This window comes from Ambystoma mexicanum, chromosome 14 (genome assembly GCF_040938575.1).
Source record: "Ambystoma mexicanum isolate Mex_15411 chromosome 14, UKY_AmexF1_1, whole genome shotgun sequence".
Lineage (NCBI taxonomy): Eukaryota > Metazoa > Chordata > Amphibia > Caudata > Ambystomatidae > Ambystoma > Ambystoma mexicanum.
Genome location: NC_090940.1, coordinates 529796403 through 529817173, shown reverse-complemented (window position 1 = coordinate 529817173; position 20771 = coordinate 529796403). Strand labels below are relative to the sequence as shown.

Here is a 20771-nt window from a genome sequence, read left to right as displayed (position 1 = left end):
CAGTTTAATTTTTTTTGTAGATATCCGGCAAATAATTTTCCTAACGGATCCAGCAGGGCAATTGGTCTGTAGTTGGCCGGATTTTTCCGATCACCTGCTTTGTAGATTGGTATTAAAACAGCTACAGACGATGTGCGTGGAATCTCTTTAGATTTTTCTATCAGATGTAAAAGATGGAAAAAGAATTTGGCCCAGTGTTCTGGATCTGCTTTAAGGTTGCTGTTGGCTAGCCCATCAGGTCCAGGAGCTCTAGATGAATTCAGGCACCTGATAGTGTTGGTAATGTCCTCTAAGTCCCATTTCAAGCTCCAGTCGTCAGTATCATCTTGTGGGTCTGTTGTTCGATGGTATTTAGGTTTTTTGTATAGATTTTCGAAGTGCTTAACCCATGTATGAGATTCAACTTCTTGAATCATGGATTGTTTTTTCGATGAATCATTCATCAAAGACCACAGGTGCCGTGTGTTTTTATGATTTAACGCTTTCAAAAGTTCTTCTGCGTCGTGTTGCTTTATTGCCATTTTATAAGATTTCATTAAGTTGGAGTATTTTTGTTTTTCCTTTTTTATTTCGGCTTCATAGTTTCTTCTGTTTTTCTTTATTTGTCGCAGACTTTTATAGTGTTTCTTTTTTTCTAGATGAATTTCTAAATTAAAATAATGAGTATGCGATTGCTTGCATCTTTTTAGATTTCTTGATGTTGTTTGTTGGTATTTCTCTAAGATCCATCTGTAATTTAGTTTCACATGATCCTTAAGCTGGGCCTCTTCAAATCGGACTGCTATTTCTTGAGTTTGTTGTTCTTTAATTCGCAGTCGGTTCAACCTATTATTTATTTCAAGTTCAGGTAGAATCAAACATTGATCACTTGATACTTCTGATAACCAGGAAATAAAAATTTGATGGTGATCGCTGTCTGGGTGTGGAGAATTCGTAGTCGAGTTTGTAATTTTCCGAATTCCTTCTGTTATAAAGATGTAATCAATTATTGAATTTGAGTTCTCCCGTGACCAAGTCGACAACGGGATACCTTTATCATTCATTGGTTGAGCACTCAAGAAAATGTTACGCAGCCTTGTTTCCTTAATCCATTTTCTAGCTCTCGATGTCATTTCGTTGGTAACTAATTGGTTTCCTTCTTTGTCGAAGAGATGAAAATTGAAGTCTCCTGCTATGATGATTTCATTCCCGCTGTTACTGCTGTTCAAATGATAAATTTCTTCACATATGGAATCGATGAATTTATTATCAGCCATAGCAGTAGGGTTCCAATATATATATTGAAAATCGATAGGCAAGTATATTCTACAGTGTTAGGTACAATGGTGTTATGGATTGATGGCATCTTGATGGAAAGATATTGGGCCCAAGGGTGAATATTTTTACTTTCTATTATTCGCCACAAAGGGTTGACTTTTGTTAATACCAACATTCCTGACGCCGGTCTTCCCTGTTGTGAGGATATAGCTGGGTTCATGAACGTTCTATAACCATCACATAGTACTTCCTCTTTCAGCCAGTTTTCTTGTAAACAAATGATGTCGGACTGTTCAAGTAAAGACGACTCATTATCAAACAGATGTCTATGACCTCTCGTATTCCAAGAACATAAGGTTGTGGTGGTTTCAGGTACCTCTTTTCGTTGTTATAAGTATGTTGTCTTTGCACTCTGGTTCACATTAGCATTGGAGATGTTTCTTGTTGTTTCAGATTGCTTGCACACCACCCGTTGTAATTTATCTTGGTTATGAGACCTAGGATTTGAGTCATTCAAATAATTTGGGGGTTTTTGAGTTTTGTTCTGTATGCTTCGATTTTTAAATATATTTTTGCTGAATAGCTCTAGCGTTCTTGATTTTTTTTCCGCCCTCGATCGTGAGACCATGATTTCTTCTATTTGAAATCCCAAAATAGCCAATTGGTGTTTAGTGTCAAGGACACGTTGCATGATGTCGTGAGTGTAAAAATCAATGTGGGCTTCTTCCAGGTATTGCTTGTTTGGAAATAGAACTAACTCAATATGTCCAGTTTCAATTTTAGTCAATTCCGGAATGGCTTTAAATAGTCGCAGAAAGTTATATCTGTTTAATATAACCGGTTCTTCTGTACTTGAACTCATCGGGTATATAGCTATTCTGTATGCACAGGAGGCATTTGACGGGTTTTTGAAGATTGGTCTGACCAGTTTAGGACTTAATTGAGCCGCCACGTTTCTACTGGTTTTAGTTGGGCTTTCTGATTCTTCTGATGGCCATATTTCTTCATTATAAACTATTGAGTATGCCAGGGAGATATTAGTTTGCTGTTCGTCTTCGGTGCTTTCGCTATTTGAGCAATCTGTTAAGGAATCTTGACATTCATCTATTACAATGAGGGACTCGTCTTGTGAGTTTATAGAAATAGAGTTGCAGTCGTTTAACTCATCTTCCGTCGATATATCTATCGGTTTGGTTGAGTTTGTAGAATTGATGCATGTTTCTTGATTAATTACATCTATGAGTGCATCTAACGGTTCAGGCACTGTTTGATTGCCTTGTGGCCGATCCTTTTGTAATTTGTTCATTTTTCCTGTTTTCGGGATAGGTTGTTGGATAGTGGTCTGATTAGTGCCCACCAGTTTTGTATTTTTCTTTGTCCTTTCATTATTCGTTTTCAGGGTAGTTTGTAATTTTCTCAGAAAGGCACGTGACCCATTTTGTGGATTTTTAGTAGTCTTTTTGCTCTCCGATTTGATCGATACATCTTGACCTATTAGTCCCCGTTTCGAGAGATCAAAGATATCGAATGGGCTACAAGGGGGTGGCTCACTTTTGTCTTGCATTGCAAATACTTGAGAGTTCTGTGATGCAACTGAGCGTAATTGATTTTCATATTGTGTCGTTTGATCCATTTTCCTCATCTCCACATTTGGTAGGTTCTCTGTCTGAGTTTGTGTAGATGCACAGATAGGGTGCTTCATCACTTGGGCATGTTTTTTTACTTTGTCATCAACCATTTTTTTAGTGATTGTTGGATCTGTGTCCATTAAAGTCAGTTTGTCAACTCTATCAGCCCTTGCCACTTCCGCTAATCTATTTTGCCATGTTCTTGATGATTCTGCTTCATATTTTAATCGTTCTTGAATAGTACTTATGAGGGATTCAAACTGGGTTTGCTTGGTCAGTATCATTGCCAACAGTGTTGCTTGATCTTTGATTGAATCCACCATAGCTTCTTCGATCTTTAGAAACGGGATCATAGCTGTAGATAGAACCGCTACCAATGTATTCTGTAAATCTAGCATCGTCGTTGGCAATCTTTGTTGGTATTCCGGAAAATAACTTATATTTCCAGTTTTCATATTTGTAGAAGAGGAAGTCATTTCATCCGCTTTATACTTAGGCAATTCTTTCGCTGCAGAAGTCAAAGGTTCTTTGATAGGAGCAACGAATCCTGTTGGGCCAATCGGGGTCGAAGTATCAATTTGTCCGATTTGCTTTGGCGTGTACATTCCCCCAATTACTTCATTTCTTTTTTCTTGTGAGTCCATAATTGCATCAATTTCGGTGATGTCAAGTGAAAGACGTGCAATTCGGATTTGGAGCGTTTTTTTGGGCTCATCACTTTTTGTGCCAATAGGCAAGTATATTGCTTGCCATTGCTGTTTGGCTGCTCTCGCACGGTCTTGAAGGGGCGTTAGGTGGCTATCATCGTTTCTCTGGATGGGACCCAACATATTTTGATGAGTAAGTGAATTAGTATCGTGACGTGCTGGACAATTGTGATCAGTGACAGTCTTCGGAACAGCGTCCGATCGTATGGTCTTTATGTCTCCTTTATCGCAACCAATATATTGCGATCCATGCTTTAGATTGTCCATGTGCGCCTGATCCAGCGGTTTCCCATTGATCATATTATGGGAATTTGTTGTTTTCAAGCTATTCAATAAAGTACCATGGGGTACTTGGTGGTTTGTCATTTTATTTATAGGCATTAAGGATTCCTCTAGTTTACCCTGTAATCTAGTGCGTGGTTTAGTGATTTCCATTTAAGTTTGTCGATCTTAAGTAAGTAATGAATTTCCTATAAACTTGTGCACTTACCACGCCTATTGCCGGCCACAACTGCACCTCTCGCACAAATAGCAGCGTCCTTTACGCCGCAAGGGTCGCACTTTGATGATTATCAGGAGTTCTTCCTGTCGGTATTGCCACAATATGGTCACGTGAATCCGTTGGCGTGACCGGTTTCAGGGCAATGTAGAACCTGGAATACTCCGCTCTCCTCAACTGCTGATTGCTAAAATCATCAGGCTTACGAGAATTGGAGCAGAAAGATAATATTCAGTAGGAGCGGTACTAAGTGGATCAAAGGCCAGTGGCCCACAGTCTCCACTTTCTGGCGATCAGTGTAAGTTCTTTCACTTATTTGTGTATGTACTGAGAAATAACTCTGTTACTAGCTCTAGCACCAAAGCCGCCAAACAGCCTAACAGCACCAGCCCTTCTGCCACCAGGGCTTACGCCGCGAGGGCGGTTGTGGCGGCAGTTAATGCTCGCCTGTAGACACGTGATCTGTCACGTGTGCGAGATAGGCCCCGCCTCCTCCAGGAAGCAGGGGGCAGCAAGAGCTCCTGCTCACAATGCTGCTTTCCACGAAAAATGAAGGAATCACTTTAGAAAAAACGTCTGTTTCAGAGAACGCACCTTCTCCTTTCACAGATGCTCATGATATGTTTTCACGATTTGAATTGGAACAGGTGGGAATTGACCTGATTAAGGAGGCTAAACAGATGATGGTAGGAAGAATGACAAGTGGGTCAGGAAGAAAATTAACATAACAAAGTAGCTGTAGAGTTTTTGGAGGATGTCCACCATAATGTGTACATCCTCCGTCGTCTTAGGAGGATAGCTCAGGGGCAACATGCTCACCTTGGAAGCAAGATGACACGGAGTAACACAGGTTCGATCCCCGGTCCACTCTTAGAAACCTCTGGGTATTAAGTGCGTTATAAATAACCTATCATATCATATCATAATGGCGGAAAAGTACCCATGGGATGCTGCCCCTTTGTTCATGTATAAACAAGGCTTCCAAGCAGTACAGGGGCGAAGGTTGCATGGTTTCAGTACAAAGAGGATTTCAGATTAAATATGCAGGCGTGGCCTTCTATGGGCTCGAGTGTTGAGGGAATCTCAGGATATATACACAGTATGGTAGCAGCAAAGGAAAACCGCGGCAGCAGGCTGGTGAAGTGCAGCCTGCAAGCCAGCAGTGTAGCGCAGTCAAGTCCAACATTCAGTCATTTAACACTGCCAGGAGTAGGTGGTCCTATTAGGGGAAGGTTAGGTGAGACTCAAGACCACCAACCCATACCTGAATTTCAGCTATTTCTTTGAAGCTTCGGAAAGGACTGTGTACATGGGGAGCTAACTGCTGATGCTGCATTCATGCTGCAAAGGACGTTGGGCAATGCAGCCACTCACTGCGTGCAGAAAGCAAAATCTCCTGCCCCTTGACCCACAATCCTTTCAAGTAAGTTTAATGGGGGATGTGTTGGAGACCAGCTCACATTTAACAGGGTTCATTCCTCCATTAGATCAGATTAGACAATTTAAACCAGCTTTTCTCAATGCCCACCGTAAAAAAGAAGCATCTACAGTGTTGCACGAAGTTTCCCCATGGGAGCTGCAGCCCTTTGGTTGATAGGTTGTAGAGGAATTGGTGAACATGCTTAAAGTAGTGAAACTGGTGATAGGTAAAGAGTTCACAATGGGCAGAGTGGATGGACCCTTAAGCTACATTAGGATTCATTGTCGTGTGCCCATTGCTGTGGTTTCTAGGAAGGAGAGTGATCAATAGTCAATACAGATTGATATTTCACTTGCTATTCCATGAAGATAATTCAGTAAATGTTTTGTTAGACCGGAATGAAGGTTCAGTCCATACATGTCATTTGAGAATGCAAAGGGCCTAGTGGGGGCGGCTGGAAGCGGAGCATTGTTGGGGAAGCCATATTTCCAATCCACCTTCAGGCCTCTCCCAGGGTGCCCAGAAAGTTTCCAACCCCTGGGATTTGTATTGAAGTATCAATTTTTCCTTGTCAAATGTACGCTAATGCTGTGTTCTGTATCTTACTTTTTTATTTTATTTATTTATATGTATTTATAAGGCTCCGAAGAGAGGCCTGGAGGCACAGTGGTGCCAACAACAACATACAATACAAACGACATAAAAACCAAAGTCATAAATCAGGAGAAACAGAAGACCGAGAAGCAGATTCTCATCAAGTCAGAGATAAAGTCCCACCTCAGCAGAACCTTTAAACTGTTTATCTCATGTGTGGAGTAGGAATTGAGAAGAATCCTGGCCACAAGAAGGGAGGCCCATTACTTTGCCTATTTTCTCTTTGTGGGTGTAAAGAACAGTGATGCGTGTAAGAATGCATTAGAGATGTTAGAAGCGTGAAGAGTTGGGCATAACTCTAGCTAACGAGACACACATGGGTTCTCTTGAGGAACTGACATTGCTGGGGATGGAAATAGTTTCACTGCTGTCTGAAGCTAGGAAATAACTCTGCACATGTTTTGTCTCACATTCAGTGGGCCAGATTTAATAGCATTGCCCCCAGATCAGAGGAAGCGATGGCTTATCTCCCAAACAGCTGTGGAAAAATAGGGGTGACGTATTGAATAAACTGGTTGACAACTCACTGGCAAAGAACAAAGAGGTAGTACAAATGGAGTTTGTCGGGCGTGGCCAACTATGGAGGCCATGAAGATGCACTCCTTGTGTGCTCCATGAGCCCGGGACTTACCAGAGCCCCATACACTGTTGAATGATGAACTGACTGTGGACCCTGATGAGACCCCCAGGATGCGGCTGAGATCCTGATAAGAGAAATTGAATGCACATTTCATTAAGCTTTTGCGGTGTTCGTATGAGCGATGAGGCGAGAGGGAAAGCCAAGATGGCACCCGGGTCCTGGAGCACTGAGCATGAAGAGTGGAGATGAGGGGGACAACTGAAGGAGGACCATCGCCTGCCAGCTGAGAGGCAGCAGCGAGTGCTTCAGATCTTTGTAAGCTCTCCAGAACGGTGGTGAGCAAACCTGCTCAGAAGAACGAGAAGATCTGACGTGGATGGTGGATTGCACCGGAGCGCCGGAGGATATGTCAATGGAAACTGCTATTATTGGAAGGTTTAGATGTTTGAGCGTGTGGATATGGAGTTTCTGTAGGTCCAGAAAGAGTATGGCAGGGGAGAGGTCTAGCCCCTAGTAATATTGAAGCGACAAAAGGACACAGACTCATGATGCGCTGGCTCTATGATGGAGGTTTATCGATTACGACAAGAGAGAGCGGCCAGTCCTCTAACAGGGAGCAGAGGTCAGAGGAGTTATGGTGGAGTGATTGCTTGGGGCTGTGACTGCGGGGAAGAACGGGGTGGCCGACCGCGTGATTCCTTTTGATTTCTTAGTTGAGAATACAAACTAGTGAACTTGCAGCGAATGAGATGAATGATGCCTGATGCAGTTAGCACTACAGCGACTTGGGGAGGCCCCTTAGAATCTGATGGTATTTGGCTCTGAAGTTACATGTGGGTACTATGAAGTTAGACAGCACCCGCTGATAAGGGCTCGAGCATCGGACGGGGGGGGTCAACTTGACCACCAGGAAGGGAGAGAGAGGTCTGCACCCATCTACCCCTGTGTGAGGGATCAAAGACTCTACTGGCTCGTGGGGATCCTGCATCGATATCGCAATGGCCAAAGCCTCACGAAACAGAAGGACGCACAGTCAGGAGACATAGAAAGCCTCAGGTAGGCACAAGAAAGTGTGAAGAAGAATCAACAACCGGCAATGGTGCAGATACATTCCCTGCAGGCTCAGCCGAGTAGTGAGGTTCCCCCTACCACAAAAACAGACTTGCAAGCCATGCTTTCAGAGATCAAAAAAGATATGAAAGAGAACGCAACTTGCTTGGCCAAGTCAATGTCATACCCAGATAGGCACGAGAGAGTCTGAAAACAGGTTGAAGGAGGTGGAATCAGCCCTTTGTGATCAGGCACATGAACATGCAGAGCTAACTGAAATAGTAAAGAGGCTCAACACCAGATGGACTTTATTCTTATTATACAGGAAAATGCGGAAAACCAGATGAGGCGGAGTAATATTCGGATTCGGGAGTTCCAAAAGAGGATCACAGACAAAGCTAGAGGATTATATGACCACGTTATTCCGCCACACCTTAGATGGTTCTGAGGCTGTCGACATGGTTCTGGATTGGACACACCGAGTATTTTCTAAGCTGCAACAAAAGAACAACTTGATCCATGATGTTCGTACGCGGGTCAACTTCTTCTAGATTAAAGAACAGAATAAGAGAAAAGCCAGAACACAGGAGACGATCCATTTTAGAGAGGCCTCCATTTAAAGTTTCCAGGAACTAGCTCAAGCGACACTCGAGAAGAGGAAGAGTCTGCAACTAGTTATGGTCTGGCTTAGAGATAAAGGTGTGAGATATTGTGGGTACATTTGTGTAGAGTTATATTTGAATATGAAGGAAAGTCATATAGCATCGCAAAGAAAGAGAAGATTGCAGACTTAATTGACTTGACGGTGCCCAGCCCAAAAATGAATGCTCCCCCAAATAGAGGAGATGTAACAAGATGGAAGAGAGTGCCGAGAAGAAGTCGAGAAAGAAAAGAATGTGCAGAGCATGGAGTGCAGTGTAGAGAAGAGCAACTTCAGGTGGGAACTTGACGTTCTGTGAAAAGTTAACTTTCCGGTGGATGGGAAGGTTGGATCACTAGTGGCGGGATGGGATTGGATGTTAGCGGAGAATGGCGCGCTTCACATGAAAATGGGAACCCTGAAGCTATATGGAGGGGTAACAGGGGGTTTCTTTGGAGTTTTGGAGTTCGGTAGTAGTATACTCAAATAGTGTTATTGAGCATGGGGTTCTGGGGGGGTGGGTTCTCGGCTGGGCTTGGGACAAGGAAATTGCCCCTAGATCTGGGTTGTGCTTCACATGAGTAAGTTTAGTGGTACCATGTTGGTGGTTTGGTTGAATTTTTGGTCATAGACATAGAGAAACAGGCAATGGCAAAAAGGAATTATGTTTCAGATACCACACAAAGGGCAGAAGCAATATAGCATTTCTGAAGCCTAATGGGGGACCTTGGCTTTGTGACCCTGAATGTTCGGGGTCTTAACTCCCCCCAGAAAAGGCATTTGATTCTATGTAGATTAATTGAAATGAGAACATCCATAGTGTTCCTTCAGGAAACACATTTACTGAAACGGGATGAGCGACCTAAATAATTCCCTACATAGTATTTTGCTCCTATTGATGGGAGGGGAATACAATGGGTTAGAAAGCGCATATATAGGGAACCCGAGGATAGAGGGTTAATTGTTAAAGGTCTGTTAGAGGGGCACATGTTCACATTGGTAGCAGCTTATGCCCCAAATGAACACCAGGATCAACATGTGCATACTCTGCTGGGAAGGTTGGGTGGACTCTGTGAGGGCAGGTAGTGATTGGGGGCATGGACTTTAATTGTGTGATGGACCCTACAACAGATAAAATGCCCCCCCCCCAATGACAGCAGACCAACAGAATAGTAGTGCGTTGGGTAGATTGTTCAGGGAACTCTGGCTGATTGAGACCTATCCCTTCTTCCACCAAGACGACCGAGAATATACATTCTTCTCGGCAGTTATTCCAGAATAGACATGATTTTGATCTCTGCTACCATAGTACCAAAGGCATTGTTGGTCAATATTGGGGTTAGTTATCATCAAATCACACCCCGGTCAGAGTGAGAATACTGGCACGTACCGCTCCGGTATTGAGTAGAAAGGCATGGCATCTGATTGGTTCATACTGAACGATCTAGCAATTCGGACACATATATGTTAAGCACTCCAGAACGATTTTAGGGAGGTTGAGGTGGAGGGGTGGATTGAAGACTAATATGGGATGCAAGTAAAGCAGCAATTAGGGGAGAATTCTTTGTGAAATGGCAGCATATAGGAAAGCAATGGAAGGTTTGAGGATAGAACTGGAATGGATAGTCCAATTAGCAGAAAAGGAACACAAACAGAAGGCTATGAGGCCACTGTCTAGGGCACGATGCCAACTCAAGGAGCATTTGGCTGATCGGTCTGTGCAGATGATTCTGCACACTAAACAGTCATATTTCGTGCTGGGTAATAAGGCAAACGATTTCTTAGCAGCTAAGCTGCGTGAGCAGAGAACAAGAAACTATTTGGCTGAGTTGTAAGATGATCGGGGTGTACTGCAGCGTGGTGAGGCAGCTAAAGCAAAACATATGGAAGAATGCCATGGGAGGGTAATGAGGAGGGAAGATCTGGATCCGGTTTTCCAGAGAGACCTAGTTTTTGAGGCAAGGCTACTTAAAATATCAGGGCTGGATCGAGAATCACTAGAGAGACACATATCCCAGGAGGAAGTTGGTAGGGAATTGATGCTTTGCCCCGTAATAAGACCCCTGGCCCGGACATCTTTACGAATGCCTACCATAAAGTGTTTAAAGGAGTCCTGACGCAACCTTTGATGAAGTTATTTATTCTGAAAACTAGACAATGTCACAGGATATTGCTCAGTCAACAAAGGTATTGGCGCTTAAACCGGGAAAGGGGCCAAGTGAAAGTTCAAGATAACACCTAATATCACTCCTCAATAGGGATGCAAAGTGATATGCTAAAATATTGATGATTTGATTGATGCCGATTCTCCAGGACGTGACACACCCAGACCAGACGGGATTTATTAATAACAGATCTACCCACAATAATATACATAGAGAGGGACATTTCATAGATTGGGGAAGAAGATTGGGACAAAGGGTTACGGTGATCGCTTTGGATGAACAGTGGGTGTTCGAAAGAATAGACTGACAAATCCTGGCTTATACATTAGCGGCATTTAGGTTGGGTCCCAGATTCAGAGACATGGTGTTGGCTAATTTTCAAATCCCTTTGACAAAGATAAATGATAATGGAGTTCTAACATCCCTCAATACAATATCAAGAGGCACCCTTCAAGTCAGCCCTCTATATCCCGTTTGGTCTTTGCAATTGCCATGGAGTCCTTAGCCTGTTTGATTAGAGCAGACGAGGTAATTGTGGATGTAGGGAGTGGGGGACTACAGTAGAAGATTGCACTTTGTGCCGATGACGTTCTACTGTTCCTGAAAGATACAATGAACGTTGCCCTTAGCATTTATGAGTTTGCAATGATTCAGACTGGGGTCAAGGTTCACAACAAATTATGCAAAATCTATGGGGCTTAATGTGAATGAAAACCCCATAATAGTGGAGGAACCGGCTAGGAAATTCCCGTTGGGTAGGGAAACTGAGAAAATAGATTACATGGGGGTAAAGCTACCGTCATCTTACAACGGTCTCTACAATGCTAATATGCCGGACTATGGAAGCTGACAAGTGAAGATGTAAAGAGGTGGGCCTGCAGGAGTTGTCACTGCCAAGAGATTGCTATGTGGTTAATACCATCCCAGTAACAATTCTGATGGCAATGGTTAGAAGATAAAATAAAACCAGTTGTATCGTATGTTTCTCCCCGGTCCCGTCCAGAGTTGGGGATTGCCCTTAGGTATTAATGGGGTAGAAGATAGCAGGGGGAAATATTTACCTTTATTTGCAACAGGAAATGTCCAAGAATAGCTACAACGATCCTGACAAGAACTCCTTTATTGGGGATTGGGTATCCCTATTGTCCAGAGCTATCTGCTAGGTGCACAGCTCGCACCCATGCTCGAGTGATCATTCACACGGGGAATTACAGGGAGGAAGGATTTGGAGCAGGGAGCTATGTCGATCCCACTCTATAAGCTTCCCTTTCTGGAGGGGACTGCACGTCATGCAAGAGGACGTTTATTGGCCTCGACAGAAGACTCATTATTCCACTGTCACAGATCCTAAAGACTAAGAAAGATAAAACTGGCGTTGGGACCCTTTTCACCAATCAGTCACAATCCAGACTTCACACCAGGGATGAGCGGAACTTATCTAGCCAGTTGGGAATGTAAGGGGATAACCCATCTCATGGATCTCTATAAGGAAGGTAGACCATTGACATATGACATGCTGGGGGAACCGGAACGTTTCCGTTTAACTAATCCAACACTGGATTATAAACAGGATGGTGCGACAGGCGGGGCCGGGGGATAGAGTACCCACAGGATTAGAGATATCACTGACGATGGGATAGAGAGGATGATGATTTCAAAGTTGTGTAAACTGTTCGATGGTGACACTCCTGCCGATAAATTACCTTCTATAGGAAGATGGGAAAGAGAACTTGCGGTATCTATCGCACAGAGAATTGGAAGCATATCTGGGAAAGAGTACATAAGCATCCAAATGTAGTACAATAAAGGAATCTGGGTACAAAATGTGTTTCCAGTGGCATCTCACCCCTGACAGAACAAATAAGATATCTCCCCTTGCCTCCCCTCGCTTCTGGAGGGGATGAGGGGAAGTGGGGAGCTTGGGGCACAGGTGGCAGACTCGTTGTAAGTCTCAAATCTTTTGGAAATAAATATTGGGGCATATTAAAGATGTAATGGGCAGACAACTGCCCATGGACCCGGGCGTGGTGATTCTGGATAACGGGGCGGAAGGTTCTTATGCTATGAGGGGTGCGACAGCGACCTTAATTACCCACAACATCACAGGGGACCAGAGGGGGAGGGGGGCATGAACCAACATAACTGGGGACCAGAGGGGGTGAGGGGCATGAAACAACATCACAGGGGACCAGAGGGGGTAAGGGGCATGAAATAACATCACGGGGGACCAGAGGGGGTGAGGGGCATGAAATAACATCACAGGGGACCAGAGGGGATGAGGGGCATGAAATAACATCACGGGGGACGCGAGGGGGAGCATGAAACAACATTACACTGACCATAGGGTGAGGGGGGCAAGAAACAACATCACGGGGGACTAGAAGGGGGAGGGAGGCATGAAACAACATCACAAAGGACCAGAGGGTGGTGGGGGGCATGGCACAACATCATGGGGGACCAGAGGAGTGTGGAGGGCATGAAAGGTGTCGAGCAGGAGTAAGATGGCTAGATTCCCATTACCTATGATCTCATCCGTTTGTATTTTCAGTTCTTGGAGTGTTGTCTTGGTGCCATGTTTTGGGCAGAAGCCAGATTGGCGTAGGCCAAGGAGGTTGTCCGATCAAGGTGTTCATGTATTTACAAGTATGCTGCTCTGTCTAGGATTTTGAGGAGAAAAGGGACGGTAGTGATGGGATGGTAGTTTGTGGGAATGTTAGATTCTAGTGAGGGTATTTTTATGAGCTAGAGGACCCAGGCATCTTTAAGATTATTCAGGACGATACCTTCAGTGAAGGAGTGATTTATGAGTGATGTGAGGAAAGGGGCGAGTTCTGCCACACGGTCTTTAATAAAGGGGGCAGGGCAGATGTCGCCTTGGCATCTCGAAGGTTTCATACCTTTAATGATTTTGGTGACTTCCGCTATCAAGACTGGTCTAAACTCAAATAATGTGTTGGGTCTGAGTGGGATGTTGGTGTCAGACATGGTATCTGGCAGGAGTCGTTTTTTGTAGGCAATTGTATTTTGTAATTGGATGATTTTGTCCACGAGTGCCTTTTGGATGTTGGTGCAACATGAGGTGTGCATAAGCAACTTTCTGAGGGATTGATGTGAGATTCTGCCTGTTTTGGCGTTCGATATACGCTCGTTGTAGGCGAGGTTCTTCGCTTGGAGAATGGCCTGTTTGCAGGATTTTGCTGCTATGAGAAACTGGTCTTCATTAGCTTTTGAAGGTGTGGTTTTGCACGTGGCCTCGGCGGTTCGCTTGGTGGACCGTAGTGTTTTGAGGTTGGGTGTATACCAGGAGTTTAGGTGAGCTGTTGGTTTTGGTTTGCGTGTGCTCAGGGGAGCGACTTTGTCTATCGCAAGATGGAGAGTATGATTGTAGAGCTCTACCATAAGGTTAGGGGTCCCATGCTGTGTGTAGATAGGACGTAGCATCGGGAGCATGTTCTCAAGGGTGACGTTGCACGTGTTTCTCGATCGCGAGGCTGGAGCCAATTGCGGTTGGGCTGTGGACGTGGTGTATTTTGGGGATGGACATTGTGATCAGACCAGGGGCATAGATATTTGGCTTTGATATTGGTCCTAACGTTCATATCCGCAAACCTGTCTAGTGTGCAACCTTTGTTGTGTGTGGGGTGGGTGATGCGCTGCGTGAGTCCTAGCGATGCGATCGTGCTGTTTATGGCCAAGGCATGAGCTTCTGCAGGGTCATTGAGACCTAGGTTGAAGTCACCCAGAAAAATAATAGTTCTGGAGGATGGTTTAGAGTTGTCAGCGAGAAGGAAGGATATGTCCTCATCGAAGGATTGGGGTGGGCATGGTGGGCTGTAGGTGATGTGGATGGTAACTGAGGCAGTTTCGGGGAACGAGAGTTTTACCGAGGGCAATTCTCTAATGGTCAGGTGCGTTTTGGCAATACACCACCTCATTTGGCAAGAGGCCTGTCTTACATATTAATGTTTCAACGACTGAGGTCGCCCAATAATGACCAATGAATTAACTGACTGACGTGCTCATTAATATTTCCGGTTGGGTTTTCCAAAACACTCGTTTGCCATCACAATTTGCAACACAGCAATCGTTTTCTTTCTTTCCGAATCAGTGCTTCCTTGTTTATATTGAAAGTATTTTTCTTTGTGTTGGTTTTTGCAGGTGTCATCCCGGGTGGCAGGGGGAACTCTGCGAGCAGTGCGTGCCTTTTCCCGGCTGCCTACACGGCACGTGCGCCAGCCCGTGGCAGTGCGTCTGTCAAGAAGGATGGGTGGGGATCCTCTGCGACAGAGGTTTGCAACTGCTTTTAGTATTGCGCGCCTTTGTTGCCTTTGAAAGTGCAAGAGTGGCATCTAGTGGTAGCGAAGGGGAACGGTTCAGCGGAGTGTCTGCAATCAAACTGCACAGATAATAAAACGAATCGCAGCGAGTGCATTTCGTCCAATTGAGCATGACATGCAACCTGCAATTTACTGTGAAGCTTTTCTAGGAAACGAAACAGTGCCCTCCACGGATCCCCGTAAGTAGTCCCTGCTGACTGCAGGAAATATCTCCGCGAGGTTATGGCTTTGTCAAAGATAAATGAACAGCGCTGCAATTTCATGTAATAGAATGGGTCGCAAAATGTCACACCTGCCTTCATACATGTATTCCTGCTTGCGGTTTTTAGGCTTTGGATAAAACACGAGATGGAGTATTAACAATGTACAGGTGCCAACTTGGTGTGCCGTGCTTCCTTCCCAAAGAGTGCATCAGTCATGTAGTGATTTTTTATATATTTTTTATTTTTATTATTAATGTGTTACACTCATTCATTTGACTTTTCACAAAATGCAAAATAAATCACCATCTTAAATAGACCGTAATGTACTAACCCAGATTTACATAAAACAAGATAGCCGTTTCTAACCAGTCCTGAGGGTTACTAGTTCAATGTGACCCAGCATCTTTATAAAGGTCCAGTAATTTCAACACTTTTATGAGTTCAATTGATAAGAATAGTTCATGGCCTGAGGACAGTCTATACCAGAAATCTTCGGTCTGCAGCCATTCCTGATCATGTACAAAGCGGCTAAACAAAGAAATTGTCAGTTCTCTTGTTCCTGGACACTCATTCATAACATGTCGCAGCGATTGTCTAACCTCAGCTTGACATGCAGAACGCACCTCCTTTGGAGCCCTGACCAGAGTCCGGCTAGACAAAATGTCCCCAGTAGGCAGGCCTGTTTCTCGGCGGCCCGGGTGAGGCGGGCGACTGCCCAGGGCGCAAAATAGCCCAGACTGGTGAGGGCTCGACTTGCCATGGGGGCGCATTCGCCGTTGGGCGAGCTAAATTGCCTTGGGCTGTGCACGATTGCTCGAGTAGAGGTAGCAGGTGCTGGCGCTGCCTCTGTTGTGCTCATGTTAGGTGCCTGCCCCGGGTCCTAACGTGAGCACATCAGCTACTCAAGCAATCGCGCACAAACGACCTCCAATTGACATCCCCGGCCCTTCAGCCTTCTTCCTTTCAATCCCTGCAGCGGCGGCGGGACCCCTGCTGCTAAATTTCATAAGCAGCAGGGGTCAATAAACAATAAGCCACAGGGAAGTTAACTCCTTTTTCAATCATGTTAGGAGTTAACTTCCCAGTGTGTAATTGGCAGCGCTGAGCACCAGAGGCGTCGAGTACGGGGGGGTTGCAGGAGTCGGGGCTGAGCCCCCCCAAACCAACCCCCAGGCCGGAGAGAAGAGACGCAGTATAGAGGGCCCTTTGTTCCATCCATACTGTGTCTCTCTCTGGCGGCCCTGGTAAAAGCCGGGGAAAAACGATGTTTAGAAATTGTGGGACAGATGCAAAGCAAGATGCTCTTGCTTTGTATCTGTCCCTCAATTTCTAAAAATCGTTTTGGGTTGGGTATTCTTCTACATCTGTGCACCGGGCTGCACAGATGTAGAGGTACACCCAACCCAAAACGATTTTTAGAAATGGAGGCACAGATGCAAAGCAAGTCTGCCCCTCAATGTCTAAAAATCGTTTTGGGTTTGGTGTATTTGTATATCTTTGCACCCCTGTTGGCAAGAGGGGTGCACAGATGTAGAGGTACACCCAACCCAAAACGATGTTTAGAAATGGAGGCACAGATGCAAAACAAGTCTGTCCCTCAATTTCTAAAAATCATTTTGGGTTGGGTGCATTTGTACATCTGTGCACCCCTCTTGGCAAGAGGGGTGAACAGATGTAGAGGTACACCCAACCCAGAAGGATTTTTAGAAATGGAGGCACAGATGCAAAACAAGTCTGTCCCTCAATTTCTAAAAATCGTTTTGGGTTTGGTGTATTTGTACATCTGTGCCCCCCTCTTAGCAAGAGGGGGGCACAGATGTAGAGGTACACCCAACCCAGAAGGATTTTTAGAGGTACACCCAACCCAGAAGGATTTTTAGAAATGGAGGCACAGATGCAAAGCGAGGGAGGGGGCAGGGAGCAGGGGCAGGGAGAGGGCAAATGAGACTGTTTGCATGTCTCTGGGTGTACACGTGTTGAGGGTGAATGCTATGGGTGGTGAGCGGAGGCCTATGAGCCAGCCCTTTCTAGTAGAGCTGCCATATTTGAAATGGGGCAATGCTGGTACTCCTCAGTTAGCTCGCTATACTCTTGATGGGATAGTACTGCTGTAACAGGGCTTCTATAATTGTTGAATCTTCTCAGCGATAATACTATGCTTTTGTTGAGGCAATGCTAGTTCATCTTAGTGGGGCTGCTATACTTTTGATGGGACAACATCAGCACCTCTCAGTTGAGCTGCTACACTCTTATTGACAAGGCCCCAGCACTTCTCAACAGATGTATTTCTTTTTATTTTAATTGGTTATTTATAATGCGTGTACTACCTAGAGGTTTCTAAGCGCGGACTGAGGGAGTGAACCTGTGTTGCACGGATCGTGGGAGCGAACCTGTGTTGCGCGGACAGAGGGATCGAACCTGTGTTGCTCTGTGTCGTCTTGCTTCCAAGGCGAGCACGTTGCCCCTGAGGTATCCTTTCCGATACTCTAAAGATCTGAAGTACATTTAATGATACAGAACCAGAACTATTGAGCAAGTCTGTCATCATCAGAATAACTCAACACTGTCGTGGTTATACAAGAGCTCATATATTTAAAGGAATGGAATTACTCAGAATGTAGCAGCACTATTCAATAAACCAAAGTACTTAAGCATAGTTAATGTGAAATACTACACTTCTCACCTTTGGGACAGTACTGCCACTTCTCACAGAGGCTTCTACACCTTTTATGGGGCAGCACTGATCCAGCCTACTGCTCACATGCTCAGAATTGTTATTTCTCAGCAGGACTGCAACACTATACCATTGTGTTCTGTACGTTGAGTGCTTCTTCATCACCAATGTGGATTCATGGCGCTCTCCCAGTGTCTAAATAGTAGATCTGTCTACATTCAATTGGCAACAGGCATGTCCGGAGCTGCCTGCTGTCCATAAGCTGCCGCTCAGGATGTTGGGAGCCGTGATGGGGCAAGGGATAGAAGGCTCGAGCCTGTCAGATAGCCGAATCAGCAGGGTCTTAAAACCTGCTCACTCCCTCCGGAGGGGCCATGGGGCAAAATGAGCCTGATCCCACATACAGGGAGTTGTTACCCCTTTATCTCTCCTGAATGAAAGAATGAGCTCTCTCAGACACAAGTTATCACCCCTGCACACACATTGAATGAATATGGTATGGATCTATAGATCGAGAAAACTAGAGTTAGAATTCAGAGTCTTTTTAACAGAAATATAATTGTCTTCCCAGATGGGAGACTGGCTCCATTAATATACATGGGGTCACTGAGATGAGCAAGAGTGAAACTGTACGTTCAGTTGTGAGATTACCAGCAACGGTTGATACTATGCTCCAAGGAGTGAGGTGCCCACTAAATATATCACACTGTTTATAGGTGTGAGACCCATCCTGAATGCGTGCCCAAAGAGCCTTGGCCAGAGTTTCACACTGAAGAAGTGAGCATGTGATGCAGCGTCTGCAGCCCACAACACGCAGGGGATTCCCATGCTCCCACTTGTGAGTTTTGCACCAAATTAGTGAGATTGTGCTCCAAGGTAGGAGGCACACGCACAGTCTTTGCTCTGACGTTTGACACACTCACAGGATGGGACGGCATTTCATTCTCCCATCCTAGTTGTGTTGCTCTGCCGTTTGATGGCTACTACAACCTGGATGATTATAGACGGGTGGAGTAGGCGCAGTGATGGGCTACTGGAATGCAACTCGAAGGCTTAAATCTCCCTCTTACTAGACTTTAGTATATGCAGTACATGCTAGCCAATGTTCCCACTGTTCTGCACTGCGTGCGCCACCACCCCCTGTGCGCCGTTGCACCAATTTGGCGAATACATGCAAATTTGCGGTTCTATAACTGCCAGTGATGTCACTTCCTGTATTTGCCCCCTCCCCCCCCCTGGGAAATTCATAAATCGGCTCCCTTGCTGAGCACTGCTGCAAACTGTCATGGGCTCCGCGCCGCGGCCTATGGACTAGAAACTTCCCTGTACCCAGGCTTGCATCCCAATTAGTGAGCTCATAAATTAAATGCTTTTATTCAGTTCTGGTATTTGTTGAAATTGTGACATTAAAGCGGCCTGCCGCATATTTCTACATGGTTAAATAAAATAAAATGCAATATTGCCATATCTAATTTCTCAGGTTTTTTTTTTGCACTGGCGACATGTTGGCCATGCGCCCCCCACCCCAACTCACAGATTCGGCACTGCTGCAAACTGCACGAGCTGGAGTGTACCTCGTGATCCACAGGGATATTCAGAGTTGCTTTCACAGTAGAGGCAGTCCACCCCTGCGAAATGTAGGTGCAAACCTGCAGAAAGGTGTTTTCATATTTCTGAAGAAAAACAAATACTAAAAATCTGCGGAGAGAAACAATCCAGCAATCTGTGGTGACGGCAGCGACACTGGGCATTATTAGACACATATTGATGAAACAAGCTAACTGAAAAAGCATGCGTTGGTCCCGATTCTATTAAAGCTGTATTGGGCATATGCAAGATTACACCCGCAAATGTGTTGAAAAGCATGGCATTCACATTTGCTAAACTGGCATGCACATTAGGTGAACATTCATGAATAACCCCAATGAGAATTAAGAGGAGGTGACGTAAAACGGGAAAGAAGCACGTACACCAAGGAAAAACGGATGCAAATGGTGTGTTCCCACAAAAACCTTGAGCATGCTGCCACACACAACAGGAACGCATGAGCCACGCCTACCAAAGTGAAAAATGCACACAAACAGCACAGTGTCTAGGTGATCGAAGGTTGTCAGCAGGCCCGTGTCTTGGCCCGGGCGAAGCGGGCAGCTGCCCGGGGCGCAATTGCCCCTTGGGGGCATTTTTGCCTTGGGATGCGAAATTTCATGGTTCGGGGCGATTGCCCGTGGGTGAGTAGAGGGCAGGCTTCACTCCCAAACAGGATTCCAGGCCTGAGATTCAATGTCCATACCAAAGGTCAAAGTAGGAATGGCTTTGCCCTTATAAAATGTATCAATGGAATCAATGAAAATTTGCTATAAGCACCATTAATACTCTTCCTCTGAGCATCCAATTGATCTATCTTGGTTTTAATCCTGCTGTCCAGCATCATCACATTAGGATGAGCCGCAAGTCTCAAACCAAGTAAGATGGTTTCCAACAATGAAGAGATGGATTGAGCATCAATGGACAATTTAAGTTGGGTCACTTTCCTAGTCAAATTACAAAACCTCATTATGTTCGTTTTTTCAGGGTTGATCACAAGCTCAATTTCGGATGCATATCTACTCATCACCCTTAACAGTGGGTGAATTCCACGAGTGGCGAGATCTAAGAGTAGAATATCATCAGGGTATGCGATCCAGCTGTTCTTACGCCTACCTATCTTAGGGCTAGTAAAGGCATGTCTACATAACGTCTCAGTTAGATCCGTCAGATACGAATTAAAGAGGTAGGGAGCCAGGAAGCATCCCTGCCTCACTCCCCTCTCCGTACTTAGTGGTCTTGAGAGATCCCCCTAAGCATCCAATCTCACCAGAACAGTTGTGTTTTGATGCAGGTTCACCAAGATTGCTAAAAGGCCAGCCGGGATAACACAAGTTCTCAGTTTACCCCACAAGCAATTTCTATTAATAGTA

The 20771-nt window shown here is 45.0% G+C and overlaps 1 protein-coding gene across 2 annotated transcripts in view; it reads left to right on the top strand.

Moving 5' to 3' along the window:
• Positions 1 to 20771, top strand: part of DLK1 (delta like non-canonical Notch ligand 1) — a 137600-nt gene that overhangs the window by 84347 nt on the left and 32482 nt on the right. For both annotated transcript variants that reach the window (XM_069637767.1, XM_069637768.1), the window contains exon 3: positions 14759 to 14889. In XM_069637767.1, coding sequence (XP_069493868.1) covers positions 14759 to 14889 — 131 coding nt within the window. The remainder of the gene's footprint in view (positions 1 to 14758; positions 14890 to 20771) is intronic.